A 20,372-nucleotide genomic window follows, 5' to 3' on the forward strand; every position below is an offset into this window, starting at 1 on the left:
TTCCTCCCGCCTCCTTCGATTCATCGGCCCCTTTCGTCCCATCTGTGTGATCCGCGGCACGTTTTCAATAGTTAATGTACCACGGATGAAGCCCCGTTCAATTACTCGCAACACGATACCGTAGCTATTTATTGTGGTCCGCCGAAGCCGACTCCTCTCACCCCCTCACGCGCTCTATCAAACCTCTTTCCTCTTCAGAGGCTCCTCTTTTCTCCGTCCCGCCCCGGCCGGGCGGCGGTACAATTCTCGCTACGCGTTTTCTACCCCGCCATTACTAGGCATGCAGGAAACCTTTATCCATTGTCCTTCCCCGTAAAACTCCTTTCAGGGAGTCGCCGAGGATACCACCCGAGGATTTATTCCGGTCGTCTTCGCTCTTGTCGGCGACGACAGATAAATTATTCATTCGCGTTATACGCTGTAGGAATTGTTCAGCGGATCTTTTCTTGAGAATAAAAGAAGTATATTTTGTCGTAATTTCTTTAAGACCTGTGTTTTGTTTGTCAATAACAAAACGCGTAGAATTTTTTCTTCTTCTTTCTCGAGAAAATCTCTCATGTACATGTGATTCAACGAAACCATTTTCTAAACTCGTTGAAAACTACGGGATCTCTCGTCGGTCGTTACTTCGCCCCGTGAAGAGGTTTACGTTCCTATTCGCTGATATTCCGCGAATTTCCGAACCGGGCGAGAGAGAGAGAGAGAGAGAGAGAGAAAAAGAACCTTCTTCATATTGCGGGAGAAGATTATCGAGAGCAGATATCGGGACCGTGGTCCGAGTCTCTCTATTCCGCTGCGGCGCGGCGTGCAGCATGGCGGTCAAGCGGCGTAATAGACGATCGTTCACGGACGGTCTTTCACACGATAAACAATCGATACCGACGTCCTGTCGTTAATCCGGAATTATCGTCCCGAGGCGCGGGATGACGGGAAAGAGAGAGAGAGAGAGAGAGAGAGAGAGAGAGAAGTGGCAGACCCGAGCGCTGTTATCGAGAGACCAGGAAGCAATTGGACGAGAGAAGCCCTTCGCGCTCCGTGCCTTCGAGTACCTCGAGTGTAGCCTGGCGAGCGTGCGCGGATTCCTCGATCCCGATTGCTCGCGCCCTTTCTCTCTCTCTCTCTCTCTCTCTCTCTCTCTCTCTCTCTCTCCCCTTCTCGTTTTCGAAGCGAGAGGAAAGATTACATTGATCGAGAAATTCCGTGTCGAAGCAGCAGCGCCGATTCCAGCGCCTGGATCGCCTACGGCTATTTTCCTTTAAATATCTTGAAAAAAAAAAAAATTAAAAAAAAAAAAATAAGAGACCGACGTTGGCGGCGTACGTTGGTCGCGCTGTGTCATTCGGCAAATAAACGACTCCGTTCCGGATGATTGCCGAGGTGTCTCTCGGTGGCCGACGGTAACATCCATCGCGAGGACTCGCGCAGCACTCGCGGCGACTCACGCCGCGTCCGTCTCGATCGCATCTGGGTTCCTCTCTCGGCCGAGAAGAGGTTACTACCGGTTCGTGCCGGACGGGAGTAGGTACTAATAAATCTCGCATAGGTTCTTGTTGAGTAATGAAGGAAATGGAACAACCCCGAGTAAAAAAAAAGACGTACAAGAGCCACCGCGCGAATAACGGTGCGACGCAATAATAATTGAAGGGGTCATTTACATCTCGAGAATGAATAGAGAGAAGCTCCCACACATCAATTCTGAATTCGAACAAACCCGAGTATAAAATAAAACAAATAGTTACCCCGGACCCAGGTCGTAATACACAAAATAATCGAGTCGCTTGCGCTATTACGCGCGTGATATCTTCGTTTCTTTATTTGTGCGCGCTGTCGTGTTACGATCTCTGAAAGTAAGAGGCAAATCGTTAATTGGAATTTAATCGACCAGATCTGTTTGTGCAATCGAGTCTCTTATCCGTTACGCAATATGTAAATCGAAAATGAATGTCGTTTTTCTCAGTGATGTAATTATTGCACGCAAGAAGCGGGAGAAGATGAGGGAGAGACTAGAGCGGGATATAAATTAAATTCTATATTTCTCTGACGAGCTTGACGGGCAATGGGAAAGGTGAAAGAATTTAAGAGAGCTGGCCACAAATCGGTAGTTGCTAATGAGAAGGCGCATAAAAAAACTCATTCGGCATATTACGAGTGTAACGTTTGATAGCGAGGAACGAGATACTTCGAGAGGAGACTATCGCGCCTCTCATTAGCAGCACTGCCGGTTTCCCTCGCTTGCTTCCTCGCGTCCCACCTTCATGTTTCACCGCCTAATTTTTTGCAATAACGACGTTTTTATTTACACTCGTAAAAAATTCCGGATGAGCGCATTGGCTGAATGAAGCGATTTTTATCACTCTGATTGTCTTCAGCAACCAATTTATATCGGACATTCGCGTGACGTTTGCTTGTGTCGTGTTAGATAAATAAAACGGAGATGATCGTGTTAGTTGAAAAACAAATGTACGATAAAAGATTTTATACCGTATAAAAGCTTAAAGTTTGCTAATTAAACTGAGGCAGAGAGAAATGAACACAAAACGTGGATTATCACGTGCGGATCAATCAGTATCTTTTTCGAGAGAAGAAGCGACGCACAGATTAAAAGCGAAAGAAGAAGACACAGTGGAGAGAAGACCCGTCTGCCTGCTGGGGATAGACGTCTCTCTTGACGTCTTTTTCAGAGAGGCCTGTTTAGAGAAAGAGAAAGAGAAAGAGAGAGAGAGAGAGAGAGAGAGAGAGAGAGAGAGAAAGAGAAACGACGGCCAGAGAACACCATACACCCGCTCTTCTTCCACTCGCGCGTTGTTCCACCGCGGCACGACGATGGTTTCTCACAGAGACCATCACACAGATCGCGCAGTCGTGTATATCGCATTGCACACCGATAAGTGCACGCTATAACAATAAGACAAGAGAAACAGGGGAGAAGGAGAGACAAAGACGGAGAGAAAACTCACTCTTGAAGCGCGCGAACAGCGTCCGGAGCTGCCGGGGAGTTTTGCGGCGGCCCCGAGGGAGCCTCCTGGGCGAGATAGATAAGGGGTTAAAGAGGTTTAGCCGTGAGATCGCGAGGTTCTCGAAATAGTTGTACCATTAACGGAGTCGTCCCGTGCGAAAGCACCGGAGCGGCTTTCACAGCGGACAGCGCCTCGTTCGCGCGCCCCGCCGTATCTCGCGGTAATTGAGATAAGTTTCGGTCATTTAGCTGCGAATCTCCTTCCTCTCGGCTCTCATAACTCGAGTACGCTTCGTGCCACGAGACGCGCGAATTTCGCTTAGCCTGGAGGCTCCGTCCTATATTTGCATTTCGATCAGACATCGTCGTTTTTCTCTTTTTTCTCAGACAAAATAATACTCTCTTTTTTTTTTTTTTAGATAAAAGCAAAGAAATTTTCGAATATATTTAATGTAAAACGCTGAACAGTTTTATTGTTGTAATAAACTTCTCACGCGGTTATAAATTGTTTACTTTTTTATATTATTTATATTTGCGTAAATTGATTCCTCTATTTCTTCTCTTCCGTCGCTCTCTCTTCTCTCTCTCTCTTTTTCTCTCTCTTACTCAGGAAGTACCGCGGAGAATCGCCGACAAGGCGATCGCCGATCGCAATTTGCCGATACTATTCTACCTGCCGCGTTCCGCGTCGAGTTCCTTTCCCTCCACCATCTCTCGCTCCTATGTTCGTCTTTATAACGTTTTGCTCTGGGCCGGGTTAAAATCTTCGCTTGGGGTCGATCGGTCGGTTTGCACCAGGTGATACGAGAAGATACATCTTCCCCACGGTAACTACCCATAGAACGTCTTCCCTAAGCGGCGAGTATATACGATACACACCGGGGCCGGTCAATATGTATCGCGTCGTCGCAGTCGTGTACCCACGGCGCCGTGTGTGCACGACCGGCAAGGGGGAGTATACGCGAGATACCAGAGAGATACGATCCTCCTCGCAACTAACTGCAGCTCTATTACCTCTGTACCCGCTCCGTACCCGCGAATTGGGATATACCGTCTGTCAAAGCTGACGAGGGAAACAGGAGACGTTTATTATACGTGTTGGCGGGAAACTCGCGAGTGTTCGTTTTTTTTGAAAATATACAAACTCGACGAAAACTGTGGACCAATATCGGAGAAAGAATCGACTCGATGCGTCATCATCCGTACTTTTAGTAGTTTTAAGATACAGTCCTACATCCACTCGCGACAACCTAATATGTGAAATATAGAAAGTAAAAAACGTTATACGACTATTGGAGTTAGATAAGAGAGAATGACATCACTGATCTCTCTTCAAAGAGAGATATTAAGATTACATTCTACATATCTACGATGAATATCCAAAGAAATAAGTTACGTAACAAGCAATGACGTAAGCAATCCGGATATGTGACTTCGTTACGCCAGAGAGTCATGCGAGACACGGCGACATACCGTTCCAAGAAGAGGAGGAAAGCGATTTGCAAATAAAACTTACACAATCAATGCGAAACGCAAAACAAATGAGAGAACTCTCCAATAAAGAATAAAAATCGCGAACTATGCGAGAAGTATCGGTTACGTCATAGAAAATTTCACAGTTCTGTAATTATGAGACAACGCATTTTTTTTTTTGTAATAATTTTCATTTCGAGGTGACGCGTCTGTCGATCGAAAAATTCTCTTCCGATCGATCGGAAAAAATCGAAGATTCGTCTCTTTTAGAGAAGAGACGTCTCTTTTAACGCCGCTCGCGAAGCGCGATCCTCTTCAGATGCGCATTCCCGCTCAAACCGCATCCCGTCGGCGATATTCAAGGTGGATGTTTCTTGCGGCACGTCCTCTCCCTTTTTCTTTCGTCCCTTTTGCTTTCCTCGTCGCGGTTATTTCCAACCTACCAGCTCGCTACGCGGGATCCTCTTCCCTTCTCCCCCGTGTGCGTGTGCGTTTGGCCACGGTTACCGCGGTTGCCGCGCGTGCGTGCGTGCGTCGGTCGAATCATCATTATTGTCGGGAAATCCCGATATGCGACAGAGTCCGTAATCATTGCTCGTCGTTTATTTTGAGGCTTTGCGCGTTACAGATCTCGCTGCACTGCCTCTTGTGGCCGGAATACCCTCGACTCTATTGTGTTTCTTGCATCACATCTCGACGTAATGCTACTGTTTCTCGTTTCTATTTTCTTACGATTCAATCAACGTTCGAAACCTTCGAAACAACAATTAAAAGAAAGGGAGATAACTTCTATATTTAGATAACTTCTAATTTTCTACTTATATCATTTAATATTAAAAAACTGGAGAAAAGAAAGTTCGACGGTGTGTGTATCTCCCCGCTCGAATTTCAATATTAAAACCGCTCGTGAAGTGTATAATCTATAAATTACACACATATGTTATTACACACTTTCTATTTAATTGTATCTTTTAATCAACGTATAAAACGAATATCACGGGAAAAAAGTGGGGGGAGGGGAGTAGTTTCCTTTCTACGCGAACGGTCAATCGAGCGGGAAAGTCGTAGTGCCACACCGCGGGCAAGAAATACACGTCGAGCGCAGAAGAAACGAGAAGACGGTACAAGAAACTCGATTCGCTCGTGACCGATTTTCTTTGCCTACCAGAGGCGGCGGCGACGGCGGCGACGGCCGTTCGCGCGCGGGAGAAAATCTGGAAAGAAGATATGGGAGCGCGCGGTAGAGTGGAGGGGGGATGACGGTTAACGTCGTAAATCGCATCCCTCAGAATTTATGCGTAATCTACGGTGACCTACGGCGGGCGGTTTAATGTTGCAGAGTTATGTGCCGTGCGCGCACACGTTCTCTTCGCGCACGCGTGCATACGCACGTGTACGCGCGCACTTAGATGCGCGTAAGCGACCTAGCCCAATCTCGACGGCCCACGCCGAGTCACAGAAGAGCAAGGGAGTAGCCCTCGCGCGCATATAACGCATTCCCCAGACGAAGAAGAAGAAGAAGAAGAAGAAGAAGAAGAAGAAGAAGAAGAAGAAAGAGATTGAAGAGACGAAGAGAGGAGACGAAGCGGAGGAGTAAACGGAGGACGAGAAGGAAGGAAAAGAACGCGACGAAGAGGAAGGTCGACGGTATAAGAGTTAGCAGGGCGGTGCGTGGGTCACAATGCCCTTAGGGCCCTTTCTCCCCCTTCTCTCAAGTGGGTCCCAGCTTTTTCTACGTCCTCGGCACCACTCGACCTCCTCCTCGCGTCCTCGTGGTCCTCGCGTCGCCGCGACTCGTTATGGAAAGCACACACGGGATATTGTTGCTCGTATATATGGAGAATACCGGGGAAGCGCGGCCGTACTTGTACTATGCAGATGATTCCGCGATATGGCCTATTCATTGTAAGTCATTTAAGAGTTTGTGCGTGCACGTACGGGTACGTACTGTGCGCGGTCGCGCGCGTGATATGTTATTATATTGCGTATTGAAAGCTCTAGGCGGAGGAACGTCAAGAATCGAATCGCGGAATCGGAAGCGCGATGTTCCTTTGCCATCAGAAAAATTTGCGATAACTACCATTCGCGATTCTGTTGAAGGGGACTGGCGAGAATGGCTCTGTACAAAAAAAAAAAAAAAATTACATATATAATAGTTGTATATAATAAGATATGACTGTTCCTTTTAACATTTCTTAACGTCATTTTACCTAACGTCTTTAGAAAACCGATGGTTTTGTTGCCGCAACGATGATCAAATAGAATGGCACACAAGCCACGGCGTATTATATAAAAACACAAAAAATGAAATTAATAAGAGAACCATCTGTGCGCACGCGTTACTTGCCAGAAATTATTAACCGCGCGAAAAATGAACTACGAAAAAATGCTCAAATAATTTAGAAAAAAAAACGCGATACGTGTACAAAATGTAGATTAATGCATATCCGAACATTCGCTTCATATCCATTACAAAGGTTATCGCGCGTCGAGAAAGAGAGAGAGAGAGAGAAAGAGATAGATTTCCTCGCGGTGTCCCGTTTTCACTGAGGCGTGATCCGCGCGTCGATCGAGCCGATGGATCTCTTACACAGCGATTAACATGCCGATTATAGGCGATACGCGCGGCTGCGATACTTCCTGTGCTGTTTCCGAGTGCGCGCGTTACGTGCAACGGCCTCGGCGGCCTCGGCGATTACGATCGTCGGCGCGGTCTTTTGCCGGAATACCGATGAATAAACAGGGGAGAGAGAGAGTCGTGATAAGCGCCCGGAGCCGTGGCACGCCGGCGCGCATTATGCATGCGCGAGAGCGAGAGTAAATGACGGAGGTGGCAGCGCTGATGATGGTGATGATGCAAAACGCGATGATAATAATAACGACGACGTGGACGTCGTCGGGAATGAAACGGACACGCGTCTGCCTGCCTGCCTGCCTGCCTGCCTGTTTACTTGCATACTCGGACGCGCGTCCTCCACCACTTCGAGGGGGCGAGTTTTTCCTGGCCCGAAGCGGACCCGTCGCGGCCGCGGGGCCCGCAAGGTCTGCGTCTTGCCGCCGCGCCTACGATATATATATGCATAATACATCTTGTGAATAGAGTAGCGGAATGAAAAGCCGCGATCGCGTTGTGCGTAGTTGGGAATAGCGGTTAACGTGAATAAACGAAGATGTTTAGCGAGTGACACGCATCTTCGGTTCAACTTGCGCTTCGCAGCGCGGAAAATAAGGAAGGACTCTGAATGTCATTGAAATCTTCGTCTGTGCGATACATACAAACCGCGAGATAATCTAATCTAATGACAATGAGACGTTTCTTCATAAATGTTTCTTCGCGGTAGCGAAGACTCAAGAAAGTCTCAATGCGAACGCGCGCCTCGTTTCGCGATTAGAATTGCGATCACTCGAGACCGATGGCCGATTAAAGAGAATTTGATATCAATCTCCGCTTAATTAATTCCCATGCTGCAAATTACCGTAAGAATCGGGTAGCGATTGGAAAGACGAGCTGTCAGAATCCGTCGAAGTGAATCGAAGCGCTCGGTGAGGAAAGAAGGCGGAAAAGTGAGATAATTTATAATGGCGTTGTGTATAAAGATAGTACTTCGGAAGACGCTGAGTCGTTGTATGTAACGCGTGCGTTTTTTTTTTTGTTTTTTCCGGACAGGAGGACTACAGTCAACGCAGGCGCTTATCAACGCCCAGCGGCAGTCCGAGTCCTCCCAGACCGACCAGACTCTCGAGATCCACCGGTACTCTCACCAGAGAGGAAGAGTCCTTCTGCGAGTCCAGCAACACTCTGACCAGGGACAATCAGAGCCAGGAGGCGGAGAGAAAGGGCTGGTTCAAGTCTCTCTCGAGGAAGAACAAATCCAACTCCACGGTAAACGTCTGCTTCATGTATGCTGCTGGAAATTTGCTTTTCAAGTTTTTGTCAATGTTCTTCGAAAACGTTTCGGTTTATTTTCCACAAACGCGAATTTTTGAGCGATTCTCGAAAGCGCGAATTTGAGCGTTTCTTCTCCGAAAATCGGCACGGAATCACGTGCGACATCCGTATTCGATATCGACGTCGTTGGGGAAAAACCTGTGGCAAATCATCGTTCGGAAAAACGTAGGATCTTTTTCGAAGGTATTATCCGATAACGAGCGGACTCTCCGAGATCGTGCCGTGGTTATCTCTCGCGCGCACCAAGCCGGTGCGCATTCATCAGTCAGAGCGCGCGGGTCGCTGCGCGGAGCCATTAGGGCAGCGCAACCTCCAATTACCGGTTTGATTAAATGCTTAACTAACTCCGCGCTCTGTGGTTTAATTTAATCGCGAGATTAAGTGCCGATCAGGAGGTTGCTCGCCTAGTCCTGTAAGCCGACCATCGTCCGCGCACTCGCGCGGGAGAGAATAATCTCTGTCAGGTCCCGATTCTCCGCCGATCTCAGCCAGCGGAGAGGAGAGACGCGTCGTGCTCTTTCTTTCTATCTCTCTCTCTTCTCGCGCGCATTCGGTAAAGCCGCGCGCCGGCCGATGCGCTTGCTCGCTCGCTCGCTCGCTCGCTCGTTCGAGATGATTGCGTGCGTATGAATCTCGCCGTGGACGATGATCTATCGGATGAGTCGGCCCGGGGAGAATCATGACTCATGAAGGCGCCGTGCGATGTAACCACGGGGGGAGGCCGCGATTTTTGCGAACTGCGGGAAGAATACGGCTTTGTACGCGCTCGTGCGCGATTTTCTCCCGGCCGATCGGGAGACGGGAGTTGAAAAAATTCTCGCGCCGCGCCGCGACCGATCGACGGAGGTCGGTTATGTCCGCAAAACTAACTTGGAACAATTAACAAAGAGGAGCAAGATTTACGCGTTCCCCTTCTGTCGTGCTCTATATGTGATAAATAAACATTGCAAGATAGTTAAAAAAAAACAAACAGATAAAAATAAAATTTCAAACAGTTTTCAAAACAGTTGAAAAATATATGAAAAACATTATGTGCGCATTAGATTTCACGAAGTATTAGAGAAGCTGTAGTCAAAATTCATCGGAACCGCCGGCGCAACCGCCCTTAAAACTCGGAAAATTGAAGCCGAGTACATGCTTAGCTATGAAGATTACACAGTACCGCGGAATAATATATCATTACAGCGATACGTTTCAATCTATCGCACTTGCAAAATCCGTCTTCTGTGCGCGAAATTATAACGTTCGATAAATCGATATTTGGAATAAGCGGGCGTAATTGTTGTACGCGTAGAAATAATCTGCGAGCGGCTATATTTGGTGTGTCCCCCTCCCTACCCTTCCGAGATCATGAATAATGAAGCGTCGATAACTTTGCACAGTCGGTGGATAAAAAGCCGAGAATACCCGAGAGCGAGATCTTGACGACCGGTACCGAAGATGAGGAAGCTTCCTCCGCGCCCGAACGAGTTTCCGTGCAAAAGAATCTCCGCTTCTTCGGCGATACGGATCAGGAGTCCGTCTCGTCCAACAGAGACCGAAGGTAAATTCTATATGATACAAAATGTGCGGTCGCTACGCGTCGTCGGTTACGCATTTTGCGCAAGAGCAATTTAAATGTACGTGCTAAAGGCCTAAATGACTTGATACTCTTTGTGTTCATTAACAATTTTTGTTCTTCGCTTTTTAAGATAATTTTTTTTTTTTACTTGTTATTTCGATCTGAACGAAAAAAGTGAGGCCGCCCCGGTTGTGTGAGACAGAGACGAGAACAAAAATTTAAATTTATTTTCAGAAACAAACGAGTTGACGACCACGCCTGCTCGAGACGTGATGTGAACACGAATCGTCATAATTTGGGTATCATATCGGCCCCGAGGAAATCGAGACTCGCTGAAAGCGCGCTGTCCTCGGGTGAGAGCACAACGGGCGACAGCAGTCAGCAAAGTCAAAACTCTCAAAGATCGCAGAGATCTGTTGTGTATCTCCACGCTGCTACAGGTAAGATATCATCCTTGTATTCTTCTATTCAAAAATTACACTTGTCGGAAACGTTTATGACCGCACGAGCAATATACGGTTTTATAGAAAATGTTGGAAATATCGCAATATTGCACGTTGGATTTGCGTCACAGGAGACGATGTAAGAAAAATCATATCTGCTCGATTGGTTTAAAGTAATTTAAAAATAACGAACTGAACCAGCGCTCGAAACGGTGAAAGTACGGAAAGTGTCGTGAAGCGTAACCGCGATCTAATTGCGACTTCTACCGATATCTGCATTCCAGTTGGCGAAATACCGGGCCCGAACGAGAGACGCCGGGCGGCGAGTCGCGAGGAGTTAAATCGACCGTTGCAATCGCACACGAGAACGGTGTCGAGGAGCGTGAGCGTCCTTGCGCCGTGGAAACCGCGACACTACAGGGAACCGTTCGAGATCAACTACGATCAGCAGCAACACGCGAAACCGATTGCGACCATGAGACGCAGACAACGAAGTCGCGAGACGCTCAGTCGCCGAGGAAAGGAGGCTCGGCGAAGCAAGGATAATCTATCCAAAACAAGTAAATGATCTCGTTAACACATTGATATGTATATTATGAGTACTTAAGAATCTATATAACGTACGTATATAAATAAAAACATATTTATGTGTAGGTACGATTAACCGCAGCACACTGAAATCGAAAGACAAGCAAAAAGTTGACAGGACCGTCTCCACGGAATCGCTGGCCACCAAATCGCGGGGTTCGAAACTCGATTTGAACAGATCTACGTCTGTTCCACGCGATCCGAACAAGAGCGCAGGATGGTTCAAGCTGAAGAGCAAGAAGTCCCGCGCCTGAATCAGGCGGCCATTGATCAATGCTAGTCTCGAGTTTCATTTAATGTAATTCGTAATTCTCGTAGGTGATTAATAGACGTCGTTTTTTTTTTCGGCGCCGTGCTAATTAATAACGACGCGATTTATCGATATATATATACACCGCTCTTATATCAATTTTTAATGCACACGCTCTGCGCGAGTGTCGATCGCGCAAAAATCTCTTTAATTTCTTTAACCGAGCGTACCATTTACTTGCGACAACGATAGGATTTGTAAATTAATTGCTGTTAACATATTGATTGATTTTGCTCGCGAAATTTCTGTGCGAGACGCGACAATTCGTCACGTATTATACATATACATCACGTACGTAACAGAGAATAAAACATTCAAATGCACACAGGCACACAGACACACACACACCACACACACACGAAGAAGCTTCAAATCTAAGTTGCTCGACAATTTATATCTTGCGTATTGAATAAATAACATATCTACGTACACATATATTGTAACAAGATTGATAAAAGAAAAAAAAATCTCCAATATAAAATTTTTGACATTTAAATTCAAATATATGATTCTTGTGTATCTTATAATGAGAATCTTCTCTCATTGAATATACACATGAATCCTCTCTGCATTTATCTTAATAGCCTTCTCTCTGCCAAATTTAACGGATTAAATTTGTGGCGCATGACGAGAACGCGTTGTGTAACGTAATTCACGCGAATTAACACTTTATTGTTGTTAACTTTCGAATCTTTTCACGGATTCAAGGGAAAAATACTTACCGGGGGTGTTCGATGTTTTTATAGATCTAAATTAACACATTTTACTTCACTCTACCGTGAATCAGAGTGCCATCGCCATTTTGATATTACTTTTACAGTGCATACACATTACGAAAACTTCAGATAACGCGGCGCAAATTTCATTTGAAGTTTTTGTATCGGAGATACATATGTATATAAATCCTCTTCGTTAATCAAAATTTGCGAGTATTCTCTAACAAACAAATAACACCCATCTGTGCGATAAGCGTTAGTGTAATAAGATAAAAAAAAAAAGAAATAAGTTTTCAAATTTTATCCCAATAATTAAGAAACGTATAAATAAAAAAAAAAAACCGCGAGAGCACAAGTTACGTATAATAACAATAATCATAATTTTTCTGTGCATAGATCATTCTCACTTCTGCATGCTTGTTGTACATAAATATTTGTGTTAATAATCTTTTTACTAGAAAACCTGTCGTGTTTTCGTATATATGTATACACAAAACTCTTGTCGCTGTACAGTTATGAATCACATATTGCATTGTTATGAGCTTCTCACACAATTGTGATCGAGATACGTTTCCGCAAATCTCGTAACAAACAAACATGTAAAAAACAAAAAAGAAACAAAAAATACACGATTCTAAATATTATCTGTTATACTGTGATACGCTTTCTTGCGTGTGAACAAAGAGTTAAATTAACTACGGCGACATGAATAGTCACCTTGCACCAGAACTACGACTATTTCATTTCTATTCCGTGTTGCTACTTACGTGTGTGTACATATGAATCATTATACAATTTGCATGTAAATATCACATAGATATGTATTGATCACATTGTACGGAATTACCAATAAAACTTATTATCTACGTACATTTGTTAACATATTAGATCATCTCTTTTTAAATGTACGATAAAATATATCAAACATGAATAACAAACTGTCATTATATTACATTTATATTCACAAGCAAACTTGTATATTGTACTTTTGCTTTGCTGGGAAAGATATATATATATATATATGTGTGTGTGTGTTAATCATTGTAATACTCACATTGGAAGATAAGCAGGAAGTGGATATGGATTAATCACCAGGTTGAGGATGAACAGGAAGTGGAAGGATGTGAGGTGATAGGTGTTTAACAAAATTGTTGTCTTAAATGTGCAAGTCACAGTTACAGGTCTACAGTTTTATTCAGTTTATCCCAACAGCACAACATTGTTCCGCACAGCACTAGCATCATTCCCAGATATTCATCTGAAAACAGATTGAATAAAGAAGTTAAATTTTCATTACAACATAAATTTGTGGAAAAGCACAAAAATAATATCACACACACATACTCACTTCTCTGTACTTTTTTCTCTCCCAGAAACCAGCCAGTGATAGCAGTGAACACAAAGCTGAGAGAATTTGAAACTGGCACAGCCAAAGATATATCAGTGTTTTGCAGAGTTAGAAAGTACAATACCGAACCACATTGGTTAAAAAAAAATGGTACAGCGTACTGCAAAAAAAATAATATCTATTAAACACAACAAATTATGCTTGCAATGAGTTTGTTTACTTGCAATCGTAGAAAAAGTTTTATTAACATCATTTCTAGTATCAGTATAAAACATACCCTTAAACTAGTCAGAAGAAATACGAGTTCCTTAATAAATTGTCCATAAATAGATGTGGCCTTGACATCCTCTAAGCCTTGCGCACCTTTTTTTATAAATGGAACGGTTACTCCCCAGAGGAGCGCCACAAGGCATAAATATATCACAGATTCTGAAATGCAACCACAGAAGCAATATAATTATAAAGTTTGACGCATCATAATTTTTATTTGTTTCTCGATCATAAAGAATAAGCGCGAAATTATCACAAAAACAAACACTCACCAATAGTAACCATATTTGATGATTATCTTAACGAGAAATATAACATTCAATAAATAATATGTTGTAGGTCATTATATACCACTTCGTCTACATGTTGATTCTTGTTTTTGACACTTTGAAAGCAAAATTATACGAATTAAACGAAGCAAAAGTAACGACGATGTCACAACAACGAGCCGGCCATCAAAATGATTCTCAAGCGCGATAAAGAAACAACATGCGCCATCTATCGGTTGCGCATGGTATCTGTGTATGAGAGTTTCCGTTCTTCTGTTTCTCATTCTCAGTGAACTTGCGAAATCGACCAATCGCAGTAGTCTATCGAGCAACGCGATTGGTTAGTTTCGCGAGTTTCACACTTGTGACAGAAGCGATAATTGTGGATTCGGGCCTAATATTGGTCGCGTTCAGCAGAAAGTTGCGGTCGAATGTGATTGGCTCTTATTGACCGACTACGAATCATCGTCGAATGTGACAAAACGACGCGCTCAGCAACTGTTTCGCCGAACGTGGCCATTGTTATTCAAAAGCGAACGCTTCTCGGCAGCGATATGGCTGTTTCTTTGAAAATCATCGAAATCGAAAATTTCAAATCGTACAGAGGAAGAATTACGATCGGACCCATCAGAACGTTCACGGCAATCATCGGTCCAAATGGATCCGGTAAGATTGTTTTATTGCGCTCTAGGAAACCTACATTTTACTCTTATTCCGAAAATTAAGCGACGAAATTCAAATCGCTACTTTGTAGATCGGTCTAGCGTTATTATGCCGAAATACATTTTTTATTTTTTCTCTCGTGTTTTATACGCGTTAATTCAATGTGGACGTTTGATGCATTTCAACATCGACGTGTTTGTCTTCAGGAAAATCAAATATCTTGGATGCCGTTCGATTTGCTCTCGGAGAGAAGTCGAGTAATTTGCGCATTAAGCGTCACAGTGATCTCGTTTACGGAGCATCTTTCGGAAAACCAACAACGGACAGGTGTATATGTGTAAAATAAAAATTTATATATTTTTTAATTGACAATACTTAGTAATTTGATATTTGATTTATGTGTTGCAGTACTTGTGTGACATTAATCTTCTCATTGGATAAAAATACGGAAAAAAGCTTCGCGAGAATGATAGTTAACAAAGGCATTCAACACAGAATAAATAACAAGGTCGAATTTTTCACTCAACTGTTTGTAACATTAAAAATATTTCACTTTTTATATTTACACGTATATTATTTTAATCGACTGCTATATTGTCTTTCTTATCTCAAGCAGATTGTTGATGTTGAATTTTATAAGAATGAATTGAACAAGCTTGGATTGAACATAGAATTAGGGAATTTTTTAATACCTCAAGAGCACGTTGAAAATGTAGCGATACAAACACCGAAAGAACGAACTGTGCTGTTTGAAAAACTTAGCGGTTCAATTGCATTCAAAGCAGATTACGACAAGTATGTTAGTTAAGCGATAAATATTAATTTTTTGTAACGCTAAAGTGTAATGAGTATTTAACAAACGTTTTTCGATATATGCGTATTTTTTACGGTAGATCGAAATCCGAACTTCTCAATGTGACAAACGGGATACAAGCTACACGTGAAAAGAAAAGGCAGCTACTGAAACAAATAAAATATACTAAGGAAGAGAAAGAAGAAGCGGAAGAATATTTACGTTTACAAGAAGAATATGTACGTTGATCTCTCTTAAAAAATTCAAAACATTCTTGTCAATATCTTTAATTTGTTAAAATTGGCACTCGATTGTGATTTATTTGTTAAAAAAATTACAGATGAAAGAAAAATCGGAACTTCAAACAATTCGATTATTACTCATTAAGAAGGCAGAAGAAACTTCGCAAGATGAACAAAGAGAAATTAAATCACAGATAGAAAAGTGTTTACGTGACAAAGAAAACGCACTGCGTTTATCGCGACAAAAGGAGTTGCAGTTGAAGTCATTGTTCAATTCTCTCGAATCTGCTGAACAAAATATTCTGAAATTAGAGAATGTTATTCAAAAGAAAAATATGGAATGTAAAGTTTTTAAAGAAAAAATCTCGTATTGGGAGAAGAAGCGTGATTGCGCTCACGAATCTCTGAATAACGCGAGTAAAGCGCACGAATCTCATAAGAAAATCCTACGGGAATTAAAAGAGGAATTACAAGTCATAAATAACAAATTGGCAGCTTTGGAAGAAGCGTCGCAGGAGAGTTCTGTAAGCCTCAGCAATTCTCAAATAAATCGTTACATGGATCTGAGAAGTAGAACGGACGGTTTAGCGAGTGATTTCACGGCGACAATAAGCAATTTGAAACGTGATCAGCAAACGTGTCAAGACAAACTTGACAATAACAATAGGCGCAAGCAGGAATTAGAGGATAAATTAAAGCGGATAACATTTAAAAAAGAAGATATCGAAAAGTGTTTTCAAAAACTGCATTGCTTGAATAAAGAATATGCATCAAAATTAATAGAAAGTACGGAAAAAAAACAGAAGTTGAGCGACGAGATTACTGACGAAGAGAGCAGATTGTTAGTTTTGGAGACTGAATGCGCAAAGCTCGAGAAGGAGATTTGTGAAAGAAAAATAGACAATCATATTCTTTCACAAAGGAATAAAAATGCCGAAATACTTCACATGTTAAAGGAGCACTTCTCTCCCGGCGTGGTATTTTTATTATTTTACATTTATTCTTTTATAATTATGCATTAACTATAAACTACCTATCATAGATTAGATTTTAAACAATTATTTGTTCTATTATTTTGATACATAGTAGCTATTGTTTTTTATATAAAACATTGTCCTACATTTTTTTGCGCACTTAGTATGGACGATTATGTAAGTTATGCAAACCTATTCATGAGCGTTATGATATCGCCGTAACTAAAGTTTTTGGCAAGTATATGGACGCCATCGTCGTTGATACTGTGTCTACGGCACAGAAATGCATTCATTTTTTAAAACGCAATAAAATGGGAGTTGAAATATTTTTACCGCTTGACGATTCGTTAAAAATAGAACCTTTAAAGGAAACGTTGCGGTAAGTCAAGTTATAAAGAAAAAAGTTATATTATTCCTTTTAATAAATTGTAACAACTTTGTGTAGTGCCATAAGAGAACCGCCCAATGTCAAGTTACTGTACGATGTGTTGAATATTTCATCTTCGGAAATAAACAGAGCAGTTTTGTTTGTTACGAGAAATACGTTGGTTTGCGAGACTGCAGATGATGCAAGACAAATGGCATACGAAAGTCATAAGCAAAACTTTGATGTAACAATAATAATTAATAATAATTTTAGAAATACTTTTCTTATAATATGTATTTATATATTTATAGAATATTTTTCTATATTATGTTATTTAGTGTGTCTCATTAGATGGATGTTATTATCGTAAGACTGGGTTGTTCAGTGGCGGACAAGTCAATTTAGTTGCAAAAGCAAAAAAATGGACCGAGCAAGATATAACTGTATTAAAGGAACGAAAGGTAGTGTTTGAAGAAAAGGATCTTCTACACAACACACACAAGAAAAATTTTTACATTTTTATTGTACAAAATTGTTTGTAAATTTTTGTAAGTTTTGAAAAAGAGTTACATATGCAATTTTAGGAAGAACTAATGCGAGAACACAGAAAACTGTCTAAACTTCCTCTTAAAAAATCTGAAATAAATGAGATTGATGCACAGATTAAAGGATTTACTTTCAGAAAAAAGTATAATGAGATAGAATTGAAAAATCTTGTAAGTGAGAACACAACGCGTATTCGCTTATAATAATACATAGTCTAAAGAGCTTTGTTTTCTATTTTTGTAGAAAGAAGAAATTTCTGCGACGGGTAAAGAATTAAGCACAATAAATAAGGAACTATCTTTGTTAAATGTACGTACATCCATATGTATTTTTTGCAAAATATTTTTACTTTTATGTGTTATTGAAATAATAATGTTTAGGCGACAAACTCGGAAATCGAACGTTCTATTCAAGAAAAAGATGAACAAATTGGCGAGTTGCAGAAACGTGTTCGTTTAATTGAAAACGAAGTCTTTGCTGATTTTTGTAGAGATATTGACGTGCCCGATATCGACTATTACGAGAAAAATAATTTGCGATATTATAAAGAGCAAAACAACGCACAAATGGAACTAGAAAAGCAGAAAGATTGTATCGAGAATCAATTGCGTTTTGAAAATGAACGTGATACAAAAAGTAAAATTTTGCGATGGAAACACGCTGCAGAAAAAGCTAATGCAGAGTTAGACAAGTTACATTCTGAAGAAAATACCGCAAGAATCGCTATCGAGGAGCAAGAAACAAATTTGTTGGAATTGAAAAACAATTACACAGCCATACAGAAGAATATAAGAGACGTGGAAAAAGAACTGGCTCAATACAAGTCGCAAATTGAAATTATTACAAAGTCAGATTTGTCAAGTCTTCAGAAGATATATATAGATATACAAAGAAAACGAAATCAGAGAAAGATAGAATGCAATTCTATACTTACAGAGTGTAAGGTACGCGAATTTCTGAAAAACATCGATTTCAGAAACTTTTCAGATAACTCGTGTATCTAAAAGACGCGTATTTTTTTAGGCAGTTTTAATTTCACCATTTTTAACATACGTTATTTTCACAGATAGAAGATATTATTATTCGACAATTGCCGGAATTATTTCAAGAATCTTTCAGCACCTCATCATCACTTAATTGGGATACGTTAATGCAAATTGATTTTTCACAATTGCCTGAAGAGATGCTCAATAGTTCGGAGCAAGATTTGCGAAACACCGTTAACAAACTCAATGAAAAACTTGCAGAGATTCAGGAACAATTTGAAACCATAGAAAATCCGAATCTTAAGGTTAATACATTATTTGACACAAGTACACAATATGTTATAGTAACTATTTAATTTCTTTGAACAAACATTTCGCAAACATATGAATCAATATTATATAGGCTCACGACAAAATGGATTCGTTGGTGCAAAAATTGAAAGAGCTAACCGCGGAACTACCCAGGATGCGCAAAAAATATGTTAAAATAAATTCAGAATTCGAAATTGTAAAGAAAAAAAGATGTATGCAATTTTTGAATTGTCTCGAGAAAGTTTGTGCGGAAATAGATTCCATATATAAAGTTTGTATTTATTTACTTAGTTCTTCTTGTCACTTAATCAACTGTTCTAGTTTTTATGTACACCTAATGCACCTCGGTATTTTATTTCGTTTTCTATGCAGATTTTAGTCAATAATCGATCAGCGCAAGCGTTTGTCTTGCCGGACAATCCTGAAGAACCGTATCTGGATGGTATAATGTGCAGTTACAAAGCGCCATTCAAACACTTTCAGCCATTGCAGAATTTCTCTGGCGGAGAAAAAGTGCTCGCCAGCTTGGCACTGCTCTTCGCTTTTCAGCGGTACGTTTATTTTTATTGTTAAATCTGCGATTTTCTTTGTTAATTTTTTGTGTCAAATTTACACAATACTTTCCATTCATAGTTACAAGCCAACATCTTTCGTTTTTATGGACGAAAGCGACGCAGCATTAGACAAAACAAATGTTAAGAGCATTGTTTCTTTTATTCGATCTCACGAAAATGATATGAAATTTATCGTAATAACTTTAAAAAATCGATTATACAGATCAGTCGACGCACTTGTAGGAATTACTACTGGAGTGAGTTGACATAAATTTTTAATTTATATTTTATAATTTTTCACGATTTTTTATGTTTACTTTTGATTTTAGCACACGACAGAGCCGGAAAGCAAAGTATTTGCCATTTTATTGAATGATTATAAAAAGTGAAAAGTGATCCAAACTTATAAAAAGTATTACTATATAAATAATATTATTGAAAGAGTAAATGATACGCTTTTTATTTTCAAGGATAATTGACGTAACATTGTTATAAATATTTATTAATATATTTATTTTATTTGATGATAAATTATATGTAACAAGCTCGTTAAGCATTTTACTTTTGTCAATTTAGTTATTTATATTTATTTTATAAATTGATTCACATGTGGAACACGTCTAATTGCCATATCTAAGAAATGTAATACTCATAATTAGATAATTTATAGTAATTTATGTGTTTTTTTTATCTTTGATTTGTATAAGATATAATAAAGTATATCAGAGCATTTGCATGTTTGTCTCTGGGATGGAAATGTTTGCGTATACGAAAGACCACAAATATTTAGAACAATTATGACTAACAACCTGATTACATTAGTGCAACGGTCATACCCAGATCGGTGGTTTCCATCTCTGGCGCGTTCATTTTAACTATGACGATGAAAGATAAAAATAACATAACTAAGATTGTAAAGAAAAATAAGTGTTGACTGTAGGAAACAATTTTTAATCTGTAATCAATTTGTTATACTTTTGTATGAGTTATTGATAAGATTGAATTTTATCTTTTTTTTTTTATCTTTTACAAGACACATTTTACATCTTTAT

The 20,372-nt window shown here is 40.8% G+C and overlaps 3 protein-coding genes across 6 annotated transcripts in view; 2 read left to right on the forward strand and 1 right to left on the reverse strand.

Annotated features, from left to right (window-relative positions):
- LOC109864240 overlaps nt 1-12,610 on the forward strand; it is a 211,369-nt gene extending 198,759 nt beyond the window's left edge. For all 3 annotated transcript variants that reach the window (XM_020445269.1, XM_020445267.1, XM_020445268.1), the window contains 5 exons: nt 8,097-8,312; nt 9,761-9,921; nt 10,174-10,379; nt 10,667-10,942; nt 11,037-12,610. In XM_020445269.1, coding sequence (XP_020300858.1) covers nt 8,097-8,312; nt 9,761-9,921; nt 10,174-10,379; nt 10,667-10,942; nt 11,037-11,224 — 1,047 coding nt within the window. In that variant the 3' untranslated portion in view covers nt 11,225-12,610. The remainder of the gene's footprint in view (nt 1-8,096; nt 8,313-9,760; nt 9,922-10,173; nt 10,380-10,666; nt 10,943-11,036) is intronic.
- Nucleotides 12,611-12,799: 189 nt separating this feature from the next.
- LOC109864246 (transmembrane protein 234 homolog) lies at nt 12,800-14,070 on the reverse strand. Of its 2 annotated transcripts, none has more exons than XM_020445274.1 (4): nt 13,887-14,070; nt 13,622-13,773; nt 13,345-13,504; nt 12,800-13,254 (listed from the first exon to the last, which is right to left on the reverse strand). In XM_020445274.1, exons 1-4 carry the CDS (start codon nt 13,897-13,899, stop codon nt 13,172-13,174), a joined length of 408 nt encoding a protein of 135 aa, XP_020300863.1. In that variant the 5' UTR covers nt 13,900-14,070; the 3' UTR covers nt 12,800-13,171. The 2 variants fall into 2 exon arrangements, with proteins under 2 accessions (XP_020300863.1, XP_020300864.1); XM_020445275.1 differs by having other exon boundaries at nt 13,184-13,254; nt 13,341-13,504.
- A 367-nt stretch (nt 14,071-14,437) lies between these two features.
- Nucleotides 14,438-19,750, forward strand: LOC109851635 (structural maintenance of chromosomes protein 1A-like). The gene is made up of 17 exons (XM_020421890.1): nt 14,438-14,549; nt 14,753-14,873; nt 14,955-15,054; nt 15,163-15,341; nt 15,440-15,578; nt 15,680-16,558; nt 16,720-16,934; nt 17,001-17,166; nt 17,261-17,383; nt 17,507-17,638; nt 17,712-17,777; nt 17,849-18,412; nt 18,535-18,759; nt 18,858-19,037; nt 19,139-19,317; nt 19,400-19,577; nt 19,650-19,750. The coding sequence occupies exons 1-17, from the start codon at nt 14,438-14,440 to the stop codon at nt 19,707-19,709; spliced, it is 3,618 nt and encodes a 1,205-aa protein (XP_020277479.1). The 3' UTR covers nt 19,710-19,750.
- Nucleotides 19,751-20,372: the final 622 nt, after the last annotated feature.

Source organism: Pseudomyrmex gracilis, unplaced genomic scaffold, assembly GCF_002006095.1.
Source record: "Pseudomyrmex gracilis isolate BER0280 unplaced genomic scaffold, ASM200609v1 scaffold_18, whole genome shotgun sequence".
In the NCBI taxonomy this organism is placed as follows: domain Eukaryota; kingdom Metazoa; phylum Arthropoda; class Insecta; order Hymenoptera; family Formicidae; genus Pseudomyrmex; species Pseudomyrmex gracilis.

Coding starts and splice junctions, on each gene's coding strand:
- LOC109864246 (XM_020445274.1), bottom strand. Junction 13,505..13,621: donor TTCTTCTGACTAGTTTAAGG/GTATGTTTTATA, acceptor TTTTTTTTGCAG/TACGCTGTACCATTTTTTTT. Junction 13,255..13,344: donor AGAGAAAAAAGTACAGAGAA/GTGAGTATGTGT, acceptor ATCTGTTTTCAG/ATGAATATCTGGGAATGATG.
- LOC109851635 (XM_020421890.1), top strand. CDS start 14,438: ATGGCTGTTTCTTTGAAAATCATCGAAATCGAAAATTTCAAATCGTAC. Junction 15,579..15,679: donor TACGTTTACAAGAAGAATAT/GTACGTTGATCT, acceptor AAAAAATTACAG/ATGAAAGAAAAATCGGAACT. Junction 18,760..18,857: donor TAGAAAATCCGAATCTTAAG/GTTAATACATTA, acceptor AATATTATATAG/GCTCACGACAAAATGGATTC.